Genomic DNA, 24,855 nt, shown 5'->3' with positions numbered 1-24,855 from the left:
TTTTTTCGAGTGCTGAGATTTCAGTAGAAGTCTTTCAGTTTAGCTTTCTGTTGGTTTGTTAGCCCTTTTGTATATGCAATGCACTGTTCCCTAAGATAGGCCTTTAAAGCTTCCCATAAAATAAATGTATTTGTACAGGAGGGTTTGTTTGGAAGAGTGAAAATATCAATTTGTTCTTTGATGAATGTATAGAATTCATATTGTTTAAGGAGAGTGGGGTTGAGCCTCCACCTATATGTAGCTTTCATTTTGTCAGGTAGTGCCAGTGACATAACAAGTGAGAGTGGTCGCTTAGCAAAAGGGGAAGATAATCAACCACTAACACACGATATGAGAGTTGGGTAGATAATAAAATAAAATCTATTCTTGTATGCATATTGTGTGGGTGGGAATAAAAGGAATAATCCCTATCACTAGGAGGGGTCTGCCTCCATATGTCTGTTAAGTTTAAGTCTTTCATAAAGACTTTGGTGAGTTTAGCTGCTTTGTTGGTGGGATGTGGTTTAGATGAGGAGCTATCCAGTACCGTATCCATACAGAAATTGAAGTCTCCACCCACTAAGATCCAGCCTGATGTCTGAGCAATCAAAAGAAAAATAGTTGCATAAATGAATGATCATCATCAAAGTTTGGTGCATAAATATTCAGAAAGGTCCACTGTTCAGAGTACATGAGACCTTGTACTAATACATATCTTCCCAAGTGGTCAATTACAGTTCTAGATGCACTAAACGGAATATTTTTGTTGGTCAACATTGCAGTTCCCCTTGATTTAGAATTGAATGAAGATGCGAAGATCTGTCCAACCAAGATCTCTTTTCAGCTTCTTATGCTCTGAATCCGTTAAATGTGTTTCTTGCAAATAAACAATTTCTGCATGTAATTTCTTAAGGTATGTATAGACCCTCTTCCTTTTAATTGGGCGATGTAGGCCCTTTATATTAAATGTTACAAACTTTAAAGCGTTGATCATAAATATATATGCTGATAATTGACTGGATCAGTTTCCCATTAAAAAATAAAAAATAAATAGAAACACCTGTATCTCTCAAGACTGTGATTAAACATTTCAAAGGAAAAAACACACATACATAAACCCAATTCCCCCCAGTTGTCGGCGTAGAACTACACCGACAATCAAACAAACAAACTCAGTGGGAAAACACGTTTGCTCCTTCGTCATCTTCCAGGTAGATAGTCTAAGCCTTCTGCCGAGCTCCATTTTTCATTTATAACAAACGCCGTTATGTAACTATCATTGGCCTGGGTAAATCAGTGCCAAAATGTCTCCAGATTTAGATTAAAGTAAATTAAGTAATTTCGTAGCCATGATGGTATGAATCACAGATTTAAAGAATAGAAGGATTACCTGGACTACCTGTTGTTTTGAATGGAACTACAACTTTCCTGGAGTCAAGTCCTTCGACCAGTCTAACTTAGTGTCACGTTTATGTGTTTTGTTCTTGTTTCTGTTCAGGTAATGTGGTTTCATGTCATGTGATTCCCTGTTCCCTATCTGTCACTCACTTGACGTTGTGTCGATGTAGTGACACTAGGGGTCACTCTTGGGTGCCAAGATACCTCTGGTCTTTGATAAAAGGCAAATGAAAATTGGCGAGTGGTATTTGCATGCCACTCCCCCAGACATACGGGTATAAAAGGAGCTGGTATGCAACCACTCATTCAGAATTTCTCTTCGGAGCCGAACGGTCATGCTCACTGAGCTGAATACTACTGTTCATTCACCTCTGCTGGATCTGACAGCGCATTTCAGCGGCTTCTCCCCCCTCTGCACTGGTGCACTGCAGAGAATGCCCCTGGGTGCTTCAGCAGAAATAAAAGAGTATATTTCTCTAAAAGAGTATATTTCTCTAAAAGAGCAGCACACACGGAACGTCTTTTTAAAGACGTGTCTTTTTAAAGATGCTTTTCCCGATTGTGTGTTATTCCTGGTTGCGCTCGTTATCTCTCGCCTTCTGACGGTCACGATCACTGTCTTTCGTGTCTGGGCACTGCTCACACAGAGACAATGTTCGTGGATGGTCGTGTTCTCATTGCGAGAATATGTCCATGGCAACGTTGCGGTCGCGGCTCGCCTTCGTAAGAAAGCGAGCCACCCCAGAGGCTCCCGCCTCGTTCCTTTTACCCACGGGTATGAGGCCAGCGCAGCTAGCACTGGGGGGTGATTTGGGGACCCCAATGGGACCGCCTCCGCTGGGTATCCCCCCGCGGACCTCCCATTCCCCAGCACGCTCGTCTGCCCCGATCGGGCTTCCGGATGAGTCCGCCGGCTCGTCTCACGGCGAGTTCATCCTCTTATTCGGAGCCCGCTAAGTGGTGTTCTTCCCATCAGGAAGACCCCCAGAGATGTGCAGTCAGATCAGTGCTTTCCTTCCTGCAGGATATGTTGGAAGGGAGGCTGTCTCCTTCCACCTTGAAGGTGTACATCGCCGCCATAGCAGCACACCACGACGCAGTCGACGGGAAGTCCTTAGGGAAGCATGACCTGATCATCAGGTTCCTAAGAGGCGCCAGGAGGCTGAAACCCTCCAGACCGCGCCTCGTTCCCTCATCGGACCTCTGTAGTTCTTCAGGGTCTACAGAGAGCCCCCTTTGAGCCTTTGCAGTCAGCCGAGCTTAAGGCACTCTCCTTGAAGACTGCCCTCCTGACTGCGCTCACTTCCATCAAGAGGGTAGGTGACCTGCAAGCGTTCTCTGTCAGCGAAATGTGCCTGGAGTTCGGTCCAGGTTACTCTCACATGATCCTGAGACCCTGACCGGGCTATGTGCCCAAGGTTCCCACCACCCCTTTAGGGACCAGGTGGTGAACCTGCAAGCGCTGCCCCAGGAGGAGGCAGACCCAGCCCTGTCGTCGCTGTGTCCGGTGCGCACTTTACGCATCTATTTGGATCGCATGCAGAGCTTTAGAATCTCTGAGCAGCTCTTTGTCTGGAAGCGCTGTCTCCAAACAGAGGATCACCCACTGGCTCATTGATGCCATAACTGTGGCATATGTCACCTAGGACATGCCGCCTCTGGTAGGGCTACCAGCCCATTCTACCAGGGGTGTAGGGTGCCTCTCTAACAGACATTTGCAGAGCAGAAGGCTGGGCAACACCCAACACCTGTGCAAGGTTCTACAACCTCCGGGTGGAACCGGTTTCGTCCCAGGTAGTGGCACGCAACACAAGCGGATAAGCCCGGGATAGCTGGCCGGGTGTATCGCTTGCACATAGCGCCTTCCACCTCCCTTGGAGCTGAAGACATGCGCCATTAATTGCCAGTAGTGTTCACAAACTTTGTTCCCTGGTTGACCTGTGGCAGTCGAGTTTTCGGAAAGACTCGCTGCCGGCCCAGTACATGCGCTAACTAAGAGCCCTGTTCTGGGGTATGTGCTCCGCATGTGGCGGTTCCCTGTAAGGCTAACCCCATGAGATATATATCTTCCGCTAGTTCGTTTCCCTGCTGGCAAACTGTGTCTTCCTTGGGCAGAGCCCCTCTGCCCCAGTCTACATGTTTGTAGTAACTCCTCCCCCATTGGGCAGGATCTACCTTGAAGGCTCTCCACATGGTTGGAAAGACCGTGTGACATATTCTTCCACTTAAATACCCCCCCTTTGGGCGAGGTGTGTTCTCCGCGGTGTCTTCCCCTTGGGAGGGACACCCTCCGACTAGACCTGGCGGCCCAGTCGGATAATCCTCCTTCTTTTTTAGGGAGTGGAAAAAGAGAAGGGGAAAAGAGGCCACGACTGGGTTAAGCTTGTCTCTATCTTTGGATAGTCGACTTGTCCCCAAAAAGGGCCGTTCGACACTCATAACTATGTTGGGGGAGGTTACGTGTCGACCTGGTGTGCTGGCTATGAGGCACACAGCAGTCTGCCCACCACACATCGCCAGTTCACGTAACACAGTTCAGCCAGTTGTGGCGTTTCATATAGGGACCCCTAGTGTCACTACATCGACACAACGTCGAGTGAGTGACAGATAGGGAACGTCATGGTTACTGGTGTAACCTCCGTTCCCTGATGGAGGGAACGAGACGTTGTATCCCTCCTGCCACAACGCTGAACTACCCGCTGAAATGGCCGGACCTTATATTGGCTCCTCAGCATAAAACCTGAATGAGTGGTTGCATACTAGCTCCTTTTATACCCGTATGTCCGGGGGAGTGGCATGCAAATACCACTCGCCAATTTTCATTGGCCTTTTATCAAAGACCAGAGGTGTCTCGGGCTCCCAAGAGTGACCCCTAGTGTCACTACATCGACACAACGTCTCGTTCCCTCCCTCCATCAGGGAACGGAGGTTACACTAGTAACCATGACATTTCCTCATGTGTTCCTGGTCATGTGATATCCTGTTCCCCTCCATGTTCATGTGTCTTGTTTTCATTGGGTCATTGACTTATCACATTATCAGTCTTATGTCACTGGTTCATGGTTCATTGTCTTATTATTAGTTCAGTCTTGTGATTGGTTGTCTTGTTTACTTGTTACCCATGTCTGTGTATTGAAGTCCACATGTTTGGCCTTGTCTCTTGTCAGGTATTGTTAATGTAACATTGTTGGTGTTACCTTGTTTCATGTCAAGTCAAGTTACGTCAAGTCTAGTCAAGTTCATGTTAATATTTTGTTCACATTTGGATTTACTGTTTTTGGATTTCACGTTGGAATTATACTGCACTTGGGTTCTTCACATCATCTCATCTTCATCTGCCTGTCATTACCAGCCACCGTTACACTTAGGAAGCACAAGGGTTATTGTTTCAAGCTTTATCTTGATCACCTATAAATTGAAGCACCTCTCCGGGCGTGTCCACAAAAAGGACTTTCCCGTTCTCAGTTTTGCATGTTCCGAACTGATGTCGGGAAATATTCGGACTCTTTTCGCATCCACGTCTATTTTTCCCTTCTGTTTAGCGAGCTGTAGGATTTTTTCCCGGTCTTGGAAATGGAGCAGTCGAACCAAGACGGGTCTCAGAGGTTTGTCAGGATTCAGCGTCGGATTTGAGGTTCAGTGGCCTGCTCAATATCCAACGGTTCAGGAAAGTGTTGTGCGCCTAAGATGCTGGGTAACCATTCGGAGAGTCACTGCCTTCACTGCCTTCCTTCAGACCTATTATACGTATGTTGTTTTGCCTGCTGTAGTTTTCCAGGTACTCCACTTTGTTTTTTAAAAGTACGTTATCTTGTCGTATCTGTTTCACATGACCATCTATCCTACATACTTTGTCTTCGGTGTCACCGATACGCTGTTCAGCCTCCATCACTCTTCCTAGAAGGCTACTCATAGTGGAGTATAAGCTGTTGATAGAGGTTTATAAATCTGCTGTTTTCGAGTCTATCTTTTGTGAGAGAATGTTGTTGCCTTCCTGAATTTCTGAGTACTGTGAGCATATCGGTGGAGCTATGATGGTCCTTGTCCGGCTTGGCTTTGTTTAGCACGCTTGGTCGGGCACCATCTGTTGCTTTATCATCCCCAGTGGATTCTGTGGTTTTTGGGGGATCTTTCTTAAGTATAGAACAGTGATCCATTACCCAGCTTTGAAAGCTAGCATCAGGTAGTTGAAAACGATGAGTGTAGGTGTTTTTCAGCGTTGTTTTAGAATAAATGAGAGAAACGTTTTGGAGCTTGGTTTTTCCATATCTCCATTTTGATGTTATTTTGATTAATTATACAGCCCTGAAGGATTGTGAAATTAGTCTGCTGATGCACTCTATGAAGCTTAATGGCCAAATAAAAGGCTCATTAAAATCATCAAGATATTCACAATATTGTTGAATTTTATATCGTCAGCAAAATCATTGCGATTATATCATGGGAATACAATGTATCACTCAGCTCTAGTGTGTAATGATGGATTTATCCATCAACACAGGAAAGATGCTTCAGTGGTTTTAGTGCTTAAATACTTACTGCATTTGAAGAGTCAAAATAAAAGCTGCATTGAGAGGGCATTACTTGCTAATAAACAACCCCGAAAGGGATAGTTCACCATTATCATTTACACACCCTCATAATGCTCAAAACACTAAATGACTGCTTTTCACTGGTGGAACAGGAAAAGCAGTAATTCTGAAGAATCTCCTGGCTGGTGATTTCCATGCAATTAAAGTGAATGGGTGCTGGGTTTATAGGGCTCCAAAAATAACAAAAACAGTATCATAAAAATCTGAAAAGCATAATGGTTATTCACTGATAGTCTTCCCCTCTGCTGTAATTCTCAAATCTCACTCCCATCTCACTTCCATAAAAAAAAAATATTCAAAACTAAAGATGTTTGATGACTTTGATGCACCATATTTGAATATATGTGAACACAAATAAGATTTGTGATTTTTTTTTTTTTTTTGGATGAATAATTCACCCTCATGATATGTCAAACCCATATGAGTTTCTTTCTTCTGTGGAACACAAAAGGAGAAACTTTGAAGAATATCCTGGTTGGTCTTTTCCACACAATAGCAGTAAACAGAGACCAGGGCAGTCAAGCTACAAAAAAAAAAAAAAAAAAAATTTTTAAAAACATCCTGTAAAAGTCTTCTGAAGCTATATGATATCTTTGTGAGGATGTTCAGTATTCAATTTGGAGTGAAATATTTCTTAAAAACACACAATTGTGAATATCTGACTTAATGCAAAACTATAAAAATAACTTTGTTTCTCAGTGTCCGTTTACTTTCATATACTATTTTAAGTCATGATTCAGATCAGAATAATTTGCTCTCTGTCTCTATGTGATTCAGGTTCCAGAAGGCCAAAGGTCTGGCGATTTATCCTGATATCGGGGACAAGTTGGATATTATCTGTCCCAAAGCAGACCTGAGCCAGCCATATGAGTATTATAAGCTGTATCTGGTGAAGAAAGATCAGGCGGAGGACTGCAGTACTGTTCTGGATCCAAATGTGCTGGTCAACTGCAACAAACCAGAGAAGGACATCAAATTCACCATCAAATTCCAGGAGTTCAGTCCAAACTACATGGGCCTGGAGTTCAAGAAGAACGTCAATTACTACATCACCTGTAAGTCACACATGGATCACTGCTTCAAAACTCCATGACATGGCTTGATGCGTGCTGTTGATGTATTTCCTATCGAAACAGGAATCTAGGACAGGATACATGGAGGAGCTCATTACTTTTTTAACTAGTCAATAGCCTTTAGTTCACTTCATAACCCAGCAAAACCATAAAAATAAAAAACACTATCTTCACAACAAATTGATGGTTGGCAAGGCAATAATCAAATAAATAATGTAATAAAGAGTGTTTTAAGAAACATGATTTGCTAATTTCTTGTGCTAGTCTGTTTGGTCAGTCAAATCTATCAACTATCCCAGCAAGTTTAGGATCTCTATGATTCACAGTCTTTGACACCCTGACACTTTCAGGGCAGAAAAAGCATAATCAGTAGAAATAAATTCGACCTTTAGCACTTTTGGTTTAGGAATGGAGCCACATTGAGTCCCATATCTGAGGGATTTAACCATTTAGGGTTTTAGTGTTTGCTTTGTGTGTGAAGCAGAAATGTCAGAATAATACACTCACACTGTTCGCTGTCTCCTGACTCCTCCATTGCCCACGAACTGAGATCCTTTACAAATGCAGATACGGGACAGGAGCTTCAGTTAATGTTCACATCAACCATCAGAATGGGGAAAAATGTGATCTCAGTGATTTGGACCGTGGCATGATTGTTGGTGCCAGATGAGCTGGTTTGAGTATTTCTGTAACTGCTGATCTCCTGGGATTTTCACGCACAACAGTCTGTAGAATTTACTCAGAATGGCGCCAAAAACAAAAAACATCCAGTGAGCGGCAGTTCTGTGGATGGAAATGTCTTGTTGATGAGAGAGGTCAACAGAGAATGGCCAGACTGGTTTGAACTGACAAAGTTTACGGTAACTCAGATAACCGCACTGTACAATTGTGGTGAGAAGAATATCATATCTGAATGCTATTCTGAGATGCGGGTTGGTGCTGTTTTGGCGGCACGAGGGGGACCTGCACAATATTAGGCAGGTGCTTTTAATGTTGTGGCTGATCGGTGTAATGCAAAGGTGCTGAAGTCAACTGATTTGAGGAAAACATCTACCAATCTCTGTAACAATAAACCATGATGCCGTAATCCTTTTCAAGTTATTTTTTGACCTGTAGTTTTGCTCTAAATAGACAAAATGGATCATTTTGACCCCCCTCTACAAAATAAAGGATTTCTCAGTAAATATTGATGCATATGGCATTTCATATTTTGGCTTTCATCATCATCATTTAAGTTTATCTTTCACAAGTAAAACACAATTTTGAGCAGGTTGAGTTGACATGAAATTACCCATTTATAATTTATGGGGAGGAACATTGACATTCTAGTGAACATTTTATAGAGATTTTATTTTATGAATCTCCTTTGACCCCCATAGAACTGTGCACTTGTTGTGGTTATACACAGATTTGTTGTTGGTTTTGATTTGGAAAGGACAGAATAATACAATTCTACCTAATTTTACTCGCTCTGGTTTGTGGCTGGACAACACAAAGTTTCAGATGCAGAAGTTGCACATTCACAGGGATGTGTGGTGTACTTTTATCACATCATCAGTCTTGTAGATTATGGATGTTCTTTTGGGTTCATGTAGCACATTCAGTCTGTTAATGAGCTCAGGGGACGGCACACAAAGGAAGGTGTTTTTGTAACCTTTTTGTCTTCAGCTGCTCTTGTGAAACTCGAGCAAAAATAAGAACAGCAGATTCTTTATACAGCTCAAATTTCAAGTTACTTTACTGGGAAGATTGTTTCACGCACAATATTTCCAAAGCATCAATACACACACATGCAGAAAACAGTGACATAAAATCTTTTAACAATGTCCATGTTTTAGGCGATTAGTAGCAATAAAGTAGATAGTGTTGGGTTCGAGTCCACCTTAGTCAAGTCCGAATGAATCTGTTCATGAATCTGAATTAAAATTGTAACCGTAACCTCAACATCAATATTTTAAGCTTACTTTAAACTTCACAACTAAGAAAAACAGTTTGTCAATATAAATGTAACAGAAACACCTCTATTGCATTTCATATATACATTTTATGATTATTATCCTGCTGAACAGACTTCAAAGTGGTTTCAGAATGAAAGCATATACTTTAGGTGTATGAAGACAAAACTGTCCTTCAACACATTTCTTATTGTGTTCTGTTGACATTTCAATTATTAGTTGCTTTTTCCCCTTCACTCAAACATAGAATAAAGAAAGTGAAAGCTTTTATTTCTATTCAATGTTCAATTGTCAGTTCAGTTTAATTTAGTTTTATTTAAAAGTATCTAAAGAAATAATAGTCTATACTGTGAATTCTTTCTGAATTTTTTTTCTCTATCTGCTGACTGATTTGGGAAAATACAGTACATACAAATGAGTCAACACTGCAGTAATTAGCACTCGCTGAGAAGTTACATCTCACGACTTGACTGCAAATGCTACATCCAAAAACACTGGAAAAGCCCACTGATAATATTAGGGCCATATTGTCATGGACATGATTTTCTAGTTAATTTGCAGGAAAACGCACGATGCAGGGCAGTTTTGCGTGCTGCTCGTGTACCTAAATCCCTGATGCGCCCGTGTGTGTCTCACAGCAACTGCCGCAGAAGATTCAAATAATAATAATAATAATAATTGATATTTGCTTGAGCGGCAGCCGCATTGGTCTGTAATCAGTCTGAAATCTTTAAATACCAACCAAAGAAAATTTCAATGAGCTCTTCTTTAACCACAAAAACATGGAGAATAATAATTTTGAGTCATAAATTTAACACAGTTGTCCTTCAAATGTATCAGAGATATAGGCTAAATAAAGACATGCATAAGTTACCTGGTGGTTTACAATAAAAATAAAATAAAATTGTGATGAGAAGGAGGGCGGGTGAAGGAGGGCACATGTCTGACCCTCGCATTATTTTTTTATTTTTATTTTTTTATTGCATCACAAATGCCATGGACTCAGAAAAAAATCCAGAGTCCCAAAGGCTCGAGTCTGAGGAAGAAAGCATCCGAGTCCGTGATAAGTCCAAGTCCATTAAAATTGCACTCGTGACTCACTTGAGTCCGAGTCCGAACTAAAAGTAGATATCCACGAGCAGGATTGTATATTCCACTTTGTTATCTTAGTTATGTCTGTGAAATAATACGTTATTGTTACTTTTGGGTGGACAGAATTTAGATTATGAAAACTGCACACATTTTATGTTTATTTATAATGAAGTGTCTGTTACTTTGGGAACACAGTGGTCCGAATGCAGGGGGTTGTGTAAAGTGACAGGGAGCCCGTTCTGAAAAAGAGGGGCATAAGTATATATTTGGCCAATAAAATAACAGAGAGGACTTGTTTTGAGAGAGACGTTATGTCTAGGTTGTAAAACCTTGCTAATGTGTTTTGAGAAGACCATCCTGATGCAAAACATATGTCTTGTAAGGACACACTGTTCGTCCATGCCCATGAAGAGGCCACGCCTCTAGTTTAGTGTACTTTAACACCAATTGGGCAATCCGCACCCTGCGAATCAACATATCAACGATCCAGATAGAAAGTCTTTGCTTGGAGATGGGTGTTCCTTTCATGCATCCTCCATAGTACATAGTACACAAGGACTTGGTCAGACAGTCTGAACTAGCATGTGCACTCAACATATGTGTGTAGCGCTCGCAAAGGGCATAACAAATGCAAGGACTGTTCCTCATCTGAATTAAATGGAGGACAAAAGTGAACCACCTTCATAGCCTATTCTGGGTTTGATAGTGGTTTTGAAAGACCCGGACCAAACTTCAGACATGATTTGTCAACTGATAGTGCTTGCAAATCACCAATCCATATTACTGAGGCCAAAGCCAGCAGTGATGTGGTCTTAAGAGAAAGCACACGCAATTCAACATAGTCCAAAGGCTCGAAGGGAGGCCCCGCAAGCACTTTTAGGACCAAGTTAGGTCCCAAGTCGGGGCTGTAGCCAGGCAAGGGGGATTTAGCTGCTCCGCCCCCTAGGAATTATGATTAAATCATGTTTTCCTATAGAGGTGCCGGTTTCAAGTGCATGATACGTACACCATTGAAACGGGGTGGCCGACGTGCAAATTGGATCACATAACCATGTTCAATCGTTTTTAGCACCCAGTCGGAATGCCAGTAAGAGCTTGCCACATGTCTGTATAACGGGACAGAGGCTTTGAAGTCAGAAAGCTCTTTATTGAAAAAGTGTAAGTCTCGTGCATGCGCAATGAGCGCTGTACTCTTTTGCAATCTTTGTATGTTCATTACAAGATATATTGCGCCATTCACCATTGGGAAGCGGTTGTACATAATGCATGGGCTTTGAAATGGGAAAGCCCTTATTGAAATAGTGTGAGCATCTCGTGCAAGTGCTCTACTCTTTTTGCAATCTTTGTATGTTCATACATGATATAATGCACCGCTCACCATTGGGAAGCAGTTGTGCATAATGTGTGGGCTTTGAAGTGGGAAAAGCCTTTATTGAAAAAGTGTGAGCGTCTCGTGCGAGCGCAGTACTCTTTTTGCAATCTTTGTATGTTCACACATGATATACAGAGGTGGGGATAAAGTCTTGTACAATCAGGCCAGAAACACACTGAATAAGGAAATCAGAGTGGCTAAAAGAAGCTATTCTGATAAGCTGAAAAACAAGTTTTCAGCTAACAACCCTGCATCAGTGTGGAGTGGCCTGAAACAATGTACTAACTACAGGACTCCTACCCCCAACACTGTAGTGGACCAACAACTGGCTGACAACCTGAATGTGTTCTGCTGTAGATTTTAAAGGACCAATCTCACACCCCACACCCGCTCTGACCTTCAGTTCACACAAATATCAACACCTCCTGCAACCCCCCTCCTCCACTCTCCTGAGACTCAACCTACACTTAAGATCTGTGAAGAGGAGGTGTGCCATGCCTTCCGAAAACAAAAGACAAGGAAAGCGCAGGGCCCGGACAGTGTTTCACCCACTAAAATCCTGTGCTAACCAGCTGGCCCCCATCTTCACACTGATTTTCAATAGATCACTGGAGCAGTGTGAAGTCCCATGCTGCTTCAAATGCTCAATCTTCATGCCTGTCCCAAAGAAACCCAAAATCACAGGACTAAATGACTACAGACCCGTCGCTCTGACGTCTGTGGTCATGAAATAATTTGAGAGACTGGTGTTGGCCCACCTGAAGGACACCACTGGACCCTTTCTAAATCCCCTTCAATTTGTTTATCAAGCAAACAGGTCTGTGGATGATGCAGTCAACATGGGATTGCATCATATCCTGCAACATCTGGATAGACCAGGGACATATGCAAGGATCCTTTTTGTGGAGCACCAGAATCATCAGACACAGGAACAGTTTTTTCCCTCAGGTTATCAATCTCATGAACAGTTAGAACTGCCCCATTGAGCAATAATTAATGTATATTACAGTCTATTTAAATTTATCCAAAATTCCACACCTCTTCTGCCAATACATTCCCTTGCTTCTGTATATAACAGATTTGTATTTGTATATTGTACATACGTATATATATATATATATATATATTGTCCTATTGTGTATTTCTATATATACTTTTATTTTCTATACATTTTTATTTTTATTCAATTTTTCTTTTGCTGTATTGTTTGTGCACTGGAAGCTTCTGTCACCAAGACAAATTCCATGTATGTGTAAGCAAACTTGGCAATAAAGCTCATTCTGATTCTGATATAATGTGCCGCTCTCCATTGGGAAGCGGTTGTGTATAATGTGTGGGCTTTGAAGTGGGTAAGCCTTTTATTGAAAAAGTGTGAGCATCTCGTGCGAGCGCTGTACTTTTTTGCAATCTTTGTATGTTCAAAATCAAAACAAAATCAAATAATTTTATTGTCACTCAACCATATACACAAGTGCAACAGTGGGTGAAAGTCTTGGGTGCAGTTCCGAGCAACACAGCAGTCATGACAGTGATGAGACATATATAAATTTACAATAAACATCAGATTTTCACAACACAAATTACATATCTAATATCGGGTCATAATGCTGGTATACCGCCTGCCTGATGGTAGCAGTGAGAGCAGCCCATGGCTCGGGTGGCTGGAGTCTCTGATGATCCTCCAAGCTTTTTTCACACACCACCTGGTATAGATGTCCTGGAGGGAGGGAAGCTCACCTCCGATGATGGCAGTTTGCACCACACTTTGCAGGCCTTGGTGGTTGAGGGCGGTGCTGTTGCCGTACCAGGTGGTGATGCAGTCAGTCAGGATGCTCTCTACAGTGCTGATGTAGAACCGTGTGAGGATGTGGTGGTTCATTCCAAACTTCCTCAGCCGTCTCAGGAAGAAGAGGCGCTGGTCAGCCTTCTTCACAACGGCCTCAGTGTGGACTGACCATGTGAGTTCCTCAGTGATGTGGACACCGAGGAACCGGAAGCTGCTGACTCTCTCAACTGGTGCTCCATTGATGGTGATGGGGCTGTGTTCTCTGTCTTTTCTCCTGAAGTCCACCACAAGCTCCTTGATCTTACTGATGTTGAGGGAGAGGTTGTGCTCCTGACACCAGCATGTCAGAGTGTGCATCTTCTCTCTGTAGGCTGTCTCATCATTGTCGGTGATCAGACCTATCACCGTCGTATCATCAGCAAACTTAATGATGGCATTGTAGCTGTGTGTTGCCACACAGTCATGTGTGTACATGGAATACAGGAGTGAGCTGAGAACACAGCCCTGCGGGGCTCTAGTGTTGAGGGTCAGTGATGAGGAGATGTTGCTGCCCATTCTAACCACCTGGCATCTACCTGACAGGAAGTCCAGGATCCAGCTGCACAGCAAGCTGTTTAAGCCTAGAGCCCGGAGTTTCACATCAAGCTTGGAGGGCACTATGGTGTTGAATGCTGAGCTGTAGTCTACAAACAGGATTCTCACATATGTGTTCCTTTTTTCCAGTTGGGAGAGAGCAGTGTGTAGTGTAGATGCAATGGCATCATCAGTGGAGCTGTTGTTGCGGTATGTAAACTGCAGTGAGTCCAGTGAGGCAGGCAGCACAGAACAGATGTAATCTCTGATTAGTCTCTCAAAGCATTTGCTGATGATGAGGGTCAGAGCAACATGATTTGCTGATGATGGGGGTCTGTTCATATATGATATAATGTGCTGCTCACCACTGGGAAGCGTTCGTGCATAATGTGTGAACTTTATTGCATGCGATTAATGTGAGACACATAAAACAACATATTGAACAACATTTTAAACAACAATATTCCTTTCCCGACAAACAGGAATGGGGAAGAGGGGAACACCAATGTGTGTCAGGAGCACTTTTGCTACACGAGGGGGTTTTTCCCATCAGTGCGGTGCTTGCGCTGAGGCGGTTGCCTTTGTTTGGGCCACGGCTTGCGTGGCTTTACCAGCGGCTCGGCTGTGAAATTTGCCGGTGCTGATGCAGCTGGTGTGGGGTTTTGAGCCGGGTACTGGCCTGAGACAGAGCGGGAGTGAGCCAGTTGTGATGAAGCACTGCTCCGTTTTGGCATAAAATGTCTCATAGCCTGTGAGTGTTGTTGAGTCGTGACGTAGCGCTCAGCAAATATATCCACAGAGCCTCCGAAAAGGCCGGCTGGAGACACCGGAGCATCAAATAGAGTGGCTTTTCCCACATCACGCATTTCTGTGAGGGTCAGCCAGATGTGACTTGCCAATGGCCTGTGCAATGACTTTCGTGGCTCACAGCGCTAAGTCCGTAATGGTGCGGAGCTCTTTGAATGTCTCTGGATCGTAGCCTTGCTCATCCATTTGTTTGAGGAGCTTAGTTTGGAAAACTTGGAGCACCGTCATCGCGTGGAGTGCTGAATCAGTTTGGCCCACCGCTGAGTATGCTTTTCCAGTCATTGCGGACGTTAGTCGACATGGCTTAGAAAGATGAATGGGGCATAAGTTCCATGCCCTGCTACACAGAGATGTGATTTGGGCATAACTTTTGTCTTCCCCATGGTCCACTTTATTGAGAAGAGTTGAATCGCTGTGCAAGCTAGCTGAATAGGGCGCATGCCAGGATTTTGTCAGTTTGTTATGAACTTTCAGGAATAGCTGGGCAGATCTACAGAATGCAGTCACTTGGCGGCATCTGGACTGCCCGAACCATTTGTCAAGGCAAGAGGTTTCTCTGGACATTACTCGAGACCAAGCTTTCCACCGCCCTTGAAAGGATGTGAAGCATCTCCTTTTCAGTGGCTCCTTGCGCTCGCTGGGGGAAGGGGCGGCAGTGTCATCCACTGACCACTTGCCAGATGCAGTGAGAGACATAACATCATCATCCCCAGCGTCAGAACTGCCGAACGTGACGAGGCGGCGTGCTCCTGCAGAGGGCTGAAGCTCGTCACATACATACTGTATCGGTATAGATGCAGTATGCAGAGATTGAGGGGCTCGCGGGGCGTGTGCCGGTACACGGTACACCTCAAATTCATCCAACTCGACCTCCGTGGCCCCGCCGTGCCTCCTCGTGTGATCCCTTAGGTGTCACAGAAGAGGCGGGTGGGAGGGCACGTGAGGCTGAATTGACCCTCAGAACGAGGGCGATTCGCGAGCGAAGCACCTTGAGACTCATGCCCTCACAGTGAGGGCAGTCTCTCTCTATGACAGCTGTCTCTGGGTGGGCGCGGCCCAGACAGTGAATGCAGCTCTCATGCTGATCTGACGGCGGGATGTGTCCCTCGCATAAGAAAACACTTAAGGAACGACATCTTTAAAAAGAAGCGAACATGTAAGAGGCTCTTTGAGTTATATATACTGTGTGTATATATATATATATATATATACACACACACACACACATACATATACACAATAGTTTATAAGGATACAAAACTCCTGCCGAAGCGCTTCGGGGAATCTGCGTTCACCAGCGAAGCATCAAGGCAGAGTAAATGTTCGCTGGAACACTGCAGAGGAGCGGAGATTCTTCTGGTTGCCATGAAGATCCTACCCACTGACTCGTGTATGTCGCCAGCAAAGTAGTAGAGGGCTTCTAGACAAGAGATGAATCGCTGTCATGAAAGAAGAAAATTCTGAGGAATGGTGTTAGCATGCCTGCTTTTATGGTGGACAGCTTCATGCCTATAAGAGTGGGGCTCAAACACCATAGCCAATATTAGAATATTGGCGTTATTGTAGAAGGGTTTCAACTAGGTCATTTAGAAGGACACTCCGCATATGCATCAGCAAGGACACAATGTCAAGTGTACTGAGTTGTAAGGGAACATCTTGGTTACTGATGCAACCTCTGTTCCCTGATGGAGGGAACGAGACATTGTGTCGATGTAGTGACACTAGGGGTTCGATCTTGAGAGCCCCAATCACCTTTGCTTAAAATAGAAAAGGTCAGTGAGAATTGGCGAGTGGAATTTGCATGCCACTATCAGCCCCCGGACATACGGGTATAAAAGGAGATGGCGTGCACCACTCATTCAGATTTATGCTGAGGAGCCGATAGAGAGTCCCGGCCATGTCAGCGGCCAGTTCAGAGGTTACATCAGTAACCATGACATTCCCTGTCTGTCACTCACTTGACATGGTGTCGATGTAGTGTCACTAGGGGTTCCTATAGGAAATGCCACAGGCGCTGAACCGTGTCATGAGGTACGGAATAGTGGATACGGGCAAGCTGCTGCGAGCCTCACAGCGAGCGCTCAACCACGTCGTGACCTTCCAGCGAGTTAGGTAAGGCATCTTCCTAGTCCCGTTAAGGGGGGAGGAGGCACTTACCCAAGTAGGCTACCAGCAGTGCCTTTCCTAATTTGCTGTTAAGCAATTTCCTGCCCCAAGCACTCGAGACTTCATGGCTGTCCGGACGGGAGAGATAATGGCCACATCCAGTAGCGCAAACACGGAAGGACACCTTTAAAAAGATGCCAAGTGTTTGCGCAAGCTCTTTTAGAAGGAAATATACACTTTTGAATATACTCTTTTAGCACCTGCGGACTCAGCCGCCGAAGCGCCCAGGGGAAGCACAACACTTGATCGTGTGAGGGTGACCGCTGATATGCGCCGTAAAATCCAGCAGCGTAAGTGAAAGGTGAGAGGACGAACACAATACATGCATTCGGCTCCGAAGAAAAAATCTGAATGAGTGGTGCACACCATCTCCTTTTATACCCGTATTTCCGGGGGCAGAGAGTGGCATGCAAATTCCACTCGCCAATTCTCATTGGCCTTCTCTATTTTAAGCAAAGCTGATTGGGGCTCTCAAGATCGAACCCCTAGTGTCACTACATCGAAACAACGTCGAGTGAGTGACAGACAGGGAACATGAAGGAAAGCACTTACAGTGCACAGCGTCTTGTGTGTGATCATTTGAGGTCAGTGGGGGAATTGATAACTTTGTGGTAACTAAGGCCTTACTTCAGTCTTCATCCTCGGCAAGACAGTGATACCTCTCTCATCTTGAGGAACAGAGAAGACTTAAAGGAGCAGAAAAACAAAACATGAAAAGGAAAACTCTCTCTCTGATAAGATCGATGAGCTAAAGAAAAAGAGAGCACACCTCCAGAAAGATGCCTCAGCCATGGAGCAATCTGCTGATGACCTTGCATTAAAGGCAGAAAGTGTAGGGAATCTTGCATTCATTGCGCAGTCAAACAGTCTAAGACAGTCTGCAAAAACTAAATGTGAAGAAATAAAAAGACTGAATGATGAACTTGATGACAAACAGAAAATCTTTCAGAGCGTTTAACCCCTGAAAGCATAAACACCGTACATTTTTTTCTGTAGAAATAGTACAGAAAAAATATCAAAGTGCATTTAATAGGTAAAAGCAAACAAACCAAAAAAGTAGTGTGAATGTGTGTTTCTGAAGGGTAGTTTGATTGTGCTGTTTGTTAAAGGCAGTGTTATCAGAACTTCCAAATCATCTGATACTTCAGAGCTAAGTTCATGTAAGTATTCAAGGAAGTAATATCTGTGTAAATTCATAAATTTTGTTACCATTTAAGAACAAATATTTTGCTCAAAGTTTGTTGCATATAAAGGCCAGTGTGTTTATAAGGGTGTATAGGCCTAGCCATATGTGATCATAATTTTGCATTATGTTTAAGCAGTGAAAACTTAGTTTTGTACTGAAAATGTCTGAGAACTAGTAAATAAAGCTCACAAATTGATGGATGTAAAATACTGCGGCTGGTTTTTGTCTGCTCAGTGCTCAGCACAATGGCGGCCTGGCAGGTTGTATTTAAACCAGGCTAGTGCCTGTTCCCAAATGCCAACATGATTTTCAAGCCTGTCCAAGATAAACTCATGATCAATTGGTTCAAAGGCTGCATTAAAGTCTGGTAATGCTAGAAAAGAAATATATTGTTCTCCTGCTATGGCATTTTTATGTCCCTTGTACTCCGAGACCAACAATATCAACAGCTCAAGGTTTACTTGTTCCGAGCACATGACCCAAAGCTGATATCTACAGCTTTAGAGCTAAAATAGTTTTAGAGATGCATTGTTTCCCTTTAGAATCTTGTTGTGATGTAAATTCATGCTCTTCAGTTTGGCCTTGAGGCAGTGAAATTGAGCTTCCTTATTTAGAGGAAACCCCAAACCTTCTGAACTCTCACACCTGCTACAGTTATAGTTATTTGTCATTTAGCAAAAGCTTTTTACTCCAAAGTAAATTACAGGTGCTAATTGCAGGCACAGCCCAGGTGGATGAAGCCCTGGGGGGACATGCTTTGTTCAAGAGCACAATGGTGAGCGGGTTGACTCAGTAATTGTCCGGTTCACAGGTCATTCCTCTGAGGTTATGAGCTCAGAGGCAAAACCACTGAACTACTACCATAACAACATCATATTTCAGCAAGATAATGATTACAGAAAGAGCTGTCACTCTGGAAAAATTTGTCTGCCCTGCATAATTCTAAGGCAGCATCACATGTACCCTTTGCAGAGAAGATATTCCAGAATGCATTGGGATGTGCTAGGTGGAAAAAAATCATCCAAGATGGCAGACTTAAAATTTATTCATTACCAAATGAACTGATACAAAGCGTTCTATTAATACAAATATAATTATTTTATCTAATATTGCTCATCATATTAACATCAAACTCTGTTGAAATCAATTGTGAGCTGAGACTCTCAAGCACCTGTCTTCTGTTTGTATGATGCACAGAGTTGCAGCCTATGCAGAGTGCTCCAAATTGGTCCCTTGGTTCCATTTCATTTTCTTGCTGCCTTGGAAGGCAGCTGCCTATGTAGACAATAGGCAGCAAGACAGTTCACTAGGTTTGATATGAAGTTGACAAGCTTTGATTTGAATGCAGATAACTCAGGGATATTGAAGTATGTAATAAAAACAACTTTAAAAAGAGGTGAAATAATATAAGTTTAACTGTGTAAAGTGCAGCAGAATTTTGCCAGTCAGCAGCTTTCAACCATGAAATTCCATTAGACTGTCCTGCAATAAAGAAGAACACAATATATACACTGATATACTCATGGAAAACCATGAATAATTGAAACATGTACTGTGTTAGTATGCTGGTAAAGTGGATCAGCATTGGCTGGTCTGACAAGTTGATCTCAGTGTGAAAGTTTTTTTTCATTGGAAGAAGCTTTGGCCATCTGACAGGTAGAAAACATGGACTATGTTTAGTATGTAATACTACATCTATACTTACCAGAGCATGTGAGCAGAGCAGTGATAATTCCACCTGAGCGGAGAGCGCCTTTTTGAAGATTCCACTCCGCTCACTCAGGCCGCTCAGCGCCACTCGCTCAACCCAGAATGCACTTTGTGATATGCTGGTTTGGGAATCTGCGAAATAAGCAATAGGTCTGAGGGAGTTCAAACATTGTTTTAGTGAAGTTGCTAACCTTATAGCCTACATAAATGCAAAGAATAAATCAAATTTAAGAATGAGGAAATCAAAATGGAGTGTGGAGAGACTGTGAGAGTTAGCAAAGATTCCTTAATCTTACATGTCACATTTCCAGAAAGCATGAGGATGTGATACGTGAACATTGTAGTGCAGCAAAAGGTGAGCTAGTAGGCTACACTACCATTCGATAATAAATTAATAGATAAGTAGATAATAAGGTTGTTCTTTTGCAGTCATGTCAGTGCAGCTGCCAGCTAGATGCAGGCATGGTTCTGCAGGGGTGTGAACGTTTGTCAGGACAGTGAGAGCGAGACAAAGAGACCCAGTAGCAGAGGAACAGTTCAAAGGATTTATTTACAATAAGTTAACTTAGGCAGATCTGTAAGGAGTTCTCAGTTGATGCATTGTGCATGCAGAGAACAAGCGCACAGCAGACTGGAAGGTAACCACTCCCCTGACATGCGGGCAGAGATGAGGAATCCTCCGTTGAAGATTCGTGAGTGCAGAAAATAAGTGTACAGCAAACTGGAAGGCAACCACACTCCTGACGCAGGCAGAGACTGGTAGCCAAACAGATACATGAGACAAGACCAACTAGGCAAAAAGAGTGAGGTAATTTACTTCACACCAAACAGCTTTCTATAATGATAACACACAAACAATCACTACAGACTACATTCATTCACTAAACTACATTCAACAATCCAACAATGACACAATGAAGGCTTTAAATGGACAGGGAATCCGCAGGGAGACAGGTGCTGCTAGTACAGTGCATCCGGAAAGTATTCACAGCGCTTCACTTTTTCCACATTTTGTTATGTTACAGCCTTATTCCAAAATGGATTAAATTCATTATTTTCCTCAAAATTCTACAAACAATACCCCATAATGACAACGTGAAAGAAGTTTGTTTGAAATCTTTGCAAATTTATTAAAAATAAAAAAATTCACATGTACATAAGTATTCACAGCCTTTGCTCAATACTTTGTTGAAGCACCTTTGGCACCAATTACAGCCTCAAGTCTTTTTGAGTATGATGCTACAAGCTTGGCACACCTATTTTTGGGCAGTTTCTTCCGTTCTTCTTTGCAGAACCTCTCAAGCTCCATCAGGTTGGATGAGGAGCATCGGTGCACAGCCATTTTCAGATCTTTCCAGAGATGTTCGATCAGGTTCAAGTCTGGGCTCTGGCTGGGCCACTCAAGGACATTCACAGAGTTGTCCCATAGCTACTCCTTTGTTATCTTGGCTGTGTGCTTAGGGTCGTTGTCCTGTTGGAAGATGAACCTTCGCCCCAGTCTGAGGTCCAGAGTGCTCTGGAGCAGGTTTTCATCAAGGATGTCTCTGTACATTGCTGCATTCATCTTTCTCTCAATCCTGACTAGTCTCCCAGTTCCTGCCACTGAAAAACATCCCCACAGCATGATGCTGCCACCACCATGCTTCACTGTAGGGATGGTATTGGCCAGGTGATGAGCGGTGCCTGGTTTCCTCTAGGCATGATGCTTGCCATTCAGGCCAAAGAGTTCAATCTTTGTTTCTCATGGTCTGAGAGTCCTTCAGGTGCCTTTTGGCAAACTCCAGGCAAGCTGTCATGTGCCTTTTACTGAGGAGTGGCTTCCGTCTGGCCACTCTACCATACAGGCCTGATTGGTGGAGTGCTGCAGAGATGGTTGTTCTTCTGGAAGGTTATCCTCTCTCCACAGAGAAACGCTGGAGCTCTGTCAGAGTAACCATCGGGTTCTTGGTCACCTCCCTGACTAAGGCCCTTCTCCCCCGATCGCTCAGTTTGGCCGGGCGGCCAGCTCTAGGAAGAGTCCTGGTGGTTCCAAACTTCTTCCATTTACGGATGATGGAGGCCACTGTGCTCATTAGGACCTTCAGTGCTGCAGAAATTCTGTACAATACAATCCTGTCTCGGAGGTCTACAGACAATTCTTTGGACTTCATTGTTTGGTTTGTGCTATGACATGCACTGTTAACTGTGGGACCTTATGTAGTCAGGTGTGTGCCTTTCCAAATCATGTCCAATCAACTGAATTTACCACAGGTGGACTCCAATCAAGTTGTAGAAACATCTCAAGGATGATCAGTGGAAACAGGATGCACCTGAGCTCAATTTTGAGTGTCATGGCAAAGGCTGTGAATACTTATGTACATGTGATTTTTTTCATTTTTTAATTTTTTAATTTATATACACTGTACGTTAATTAGCAGCATGAACAATATGTTCCCATGGAAACACTGATCACGCATGCCGGCAGCATGAGAGACACACGAGGGAGAGAAAAAACAAACAAACAGAACATGGAGCATGATGGTACCATCAGAAAAAAGCCCAACCTGACAGAGTGACAGGGCCCTGACATTACTGAAGAGCGCACAGCGGTAACTCACACCCGGACCCGTGCACTCAACACAAAGACAGGACACGAAACACAAGACAGAACATGGGGCAATAATGACATTACCCCCCCCCCAAAGGGAAGCCTTCTGGTATCCCAAATGGGAACATCAAACAAAACACAAGACAAACAAAATGATCACTAACGTAGAACAGAAAACACAACAGAAAGGGAGGGAAACCAGGGAGGGAGTTTAAGGAAAGGGGTGTGGTCCAGAGGCCTCAGGGCAGAGGCGGGGTCTGGTGCCTGGGAGGCAGCCTCAAGGCAGAGGGGACAGAGTACTGGGTGGCGGCCGCTAGACAGGGGTCAGAGGACTGGGCGGTGGCCGCTGGACAGGGGCCAAAGGACTAGGCGGCGGCTGCTGGACAGGGGTCAAAAGACTTGGTGGTGGCTGCTGGACGGGGGCAGTGAACTGGGCGGCAGCCATGGACAGAGTTCAGGAGGGAGCACCTCAGGGGGCGGAGCTGTGGAAGACTCCGGGGTGGAGCCAGGGTAAGCTCAGGTGTGGGCGCTGGTCGTAGCAGGGGAACAGCCTCCGTGGACGCTGGCCGTGACAGGGGAACGGCCTCTGCATCCATGAGCACTGGCAGCTGTAACTGGGGAGTGGCCTCCGTGGCCATGGGCACTGACAGGGACTGGGGAACAGCCTCAATGGCCATGAGCACTAGCAGCAGCAACATGGGAGCGGCCTCCGTGGCTGTGGTTACTGACAGAGACTGGGGAATGTCCTCCGTGGCTGTGAGCACTGGCAGAGACTGGGGAACGGCCTCCGTGGCTGTAAGCACTGACAGGGACAGGAAAACATCCTCTGTGGCTGTGAGCACAGGTAGAGACAGGGGAACAGCTTCCATGGCTGTGAGCACTGGCAGTGACAGGGGAACAGCCTCCACGGCTGTGATGACTGACATAGACTGGGAAACAGCCTCTGTGACTGTGAGGACCAACATGACTGTGGAATAGCCTCCGTGGCTGTGAGCACAGGCAGTGACAGGGGAATAACCTCCATGTTTGTGGGCACTGGCAGGGGAATGACCTCCTTGGTCGTAAGCACAGGCAGTGACAGGGAAACAACCTCCGTGGTCGTGGGCTTTGGCAGTGACAGGGAAATGACCTCTGTGGTTGTGAGCACAGGCAGGGAAGGGGAAACGACCTTCGTGGTCGTTAGCACAGGCAGGGAAGGGGAAACGACCTTGGTGGTCATGAGCACAGGCAGGGAAGGAGAAACGGCCTCCGTGGCCGTGGGCACAGACTGTGTCAAGGGAATGACCTCTGTGGTCGTGGGCACTGGTAGTAACAGGAAAATGAACTCCGTGGTCGTGAGCAAAGGCAGGGAAGGGTAAACAACCTCCGTGGTCATGAGCCCAGGCAGGGAAGGGGAAATGCCAAGTATGGCTCCTGCGTTGCGAGCTCCGAGCTTTTGTTTGTTTTGTTCACAATTCTATGTTTTTTTGTCTTGGATGTTGTCTGCCTTATTGTCTATGACAGACAAACACTTTTGGACATTGGTTCTGCAATAGCACACTGGAAACCAGACTATAAATTCCTCAATGCCGACCCGCTGTTTACAAATACGCCAGCGGAGCCCTTTGTCTGGACAGCCTGGCTGCGGAAACGCAGAAGGAAAAGGGGAAATAGAGCCGGTGTTCTCATCAGAGTAAGACGTCATGCAAATTGACCCCCGCTACCCAGTATTCTACTGGCAAATATTCAGTTTCTGGACAACAAGCTCTGCGAGCTGAGAGCGCGGATCTCTTTCCAATGAGAGACGAGGGACTGCTGCATTATCTGCCTTACGGAAACTTGGATGTCTGCTGAGATTCCAGATTCAGCCATCGAACCCACAGGGTTCTCCCTGCACTGAGCGGACAGAGCAAAAGACCTTTCAGGTAAAAGCAGAGGTGGTGGTGTATGTTTTATGGTCAACAAATCCTGGTGTAATCAGAGGAACGTACATTCTATCAAGTTTTTCTGCTGTCCTGATCTGGAATTTCTCATGATTCTGTGTTGACCATTCTGGCTACCGAGGGAATTCACAGCAGTCATTATCACAGCTGTGTACATCCCCCCACAAGCCAACACAGACCAGGCACTCAAGGAACTGTATGGGATTATAAGCAAGCAGGAAACCATGCACCCTGAGGCCACGTTCATTGTGACTGCTCCACTGATGATGCCATTGCATCTACAATACATGTGACATTGCATCTTATGTGAGAATGCTGTTTGTAGACTACAGCTCAGCATTCAACACCATAGTGCCCTCCAAGCTTTATGTGAAACTCCGGGCTCTGGCCTTAAACAGCTCGCTATGCAGCTGGATCCTGGAATTCCTGTCAAGCAGACGCCAGGTGGTTAGAATGGGCAGCAACATCTCCTCATCACTGACCCTCAACACTGGAGCCCCACAGGGCTGTGTTCTCAGCCCACTCCTGTATTCCCTGTACACACATGACTGTGTGGCAACACATAGCTCCAATGCCATCATTAAGTTTGCTGATGATACAACGGTGGTAGGTCTGATCACTGACAATGATGAAACGGCCTACAGAGAGGAAGTGCTC

General features: G+C 44.5%; 1 protein-coding gene across 1 annotated transcript in view; it reads left to right on the top strand.

The window, feature by feature from the left end:
- The window catches only part of LOC127418167 (ephrin-B1-like), a 148,774-nt gene that overhangs the window by 85,344 nt on the left and 38,575 nt on the right, over positions 1-24,855 (top strand). Inside the window, exon 2 of the mRNA XM_051658609.1 lies at positions 6,747-7,024. Coding sequence (XP_051514569.1) covers positions 6,747-7,024 — 278 coding nt within the window. The remainder of the gene's footprint in view (positions 1-6,746; positions 7,025-24,855) is intronic.

This window comes from Myxocyprinus asiaticus, chromosome 27 (genome assembly GCF_019703515.2).
Source record: "Myxocyprinus asiaticus isolate MX2 ecotype Aquarium Trade chromosome 27, UBuf_Myxa_2, whole genome shotgun sequence".
Lineage (NCBI taxonomy): Eukaryota > Metazoa > Chordata > Actinopteri > Cypriniformes > Catostomidae > Myxocyprinus > Myxocyprinus asiaticus.
The sequence above is the reverse complement of the archived record's forward strand: the minus strand, read 5'-3'. Positions and strand labels throughout refer to the sequence as shown.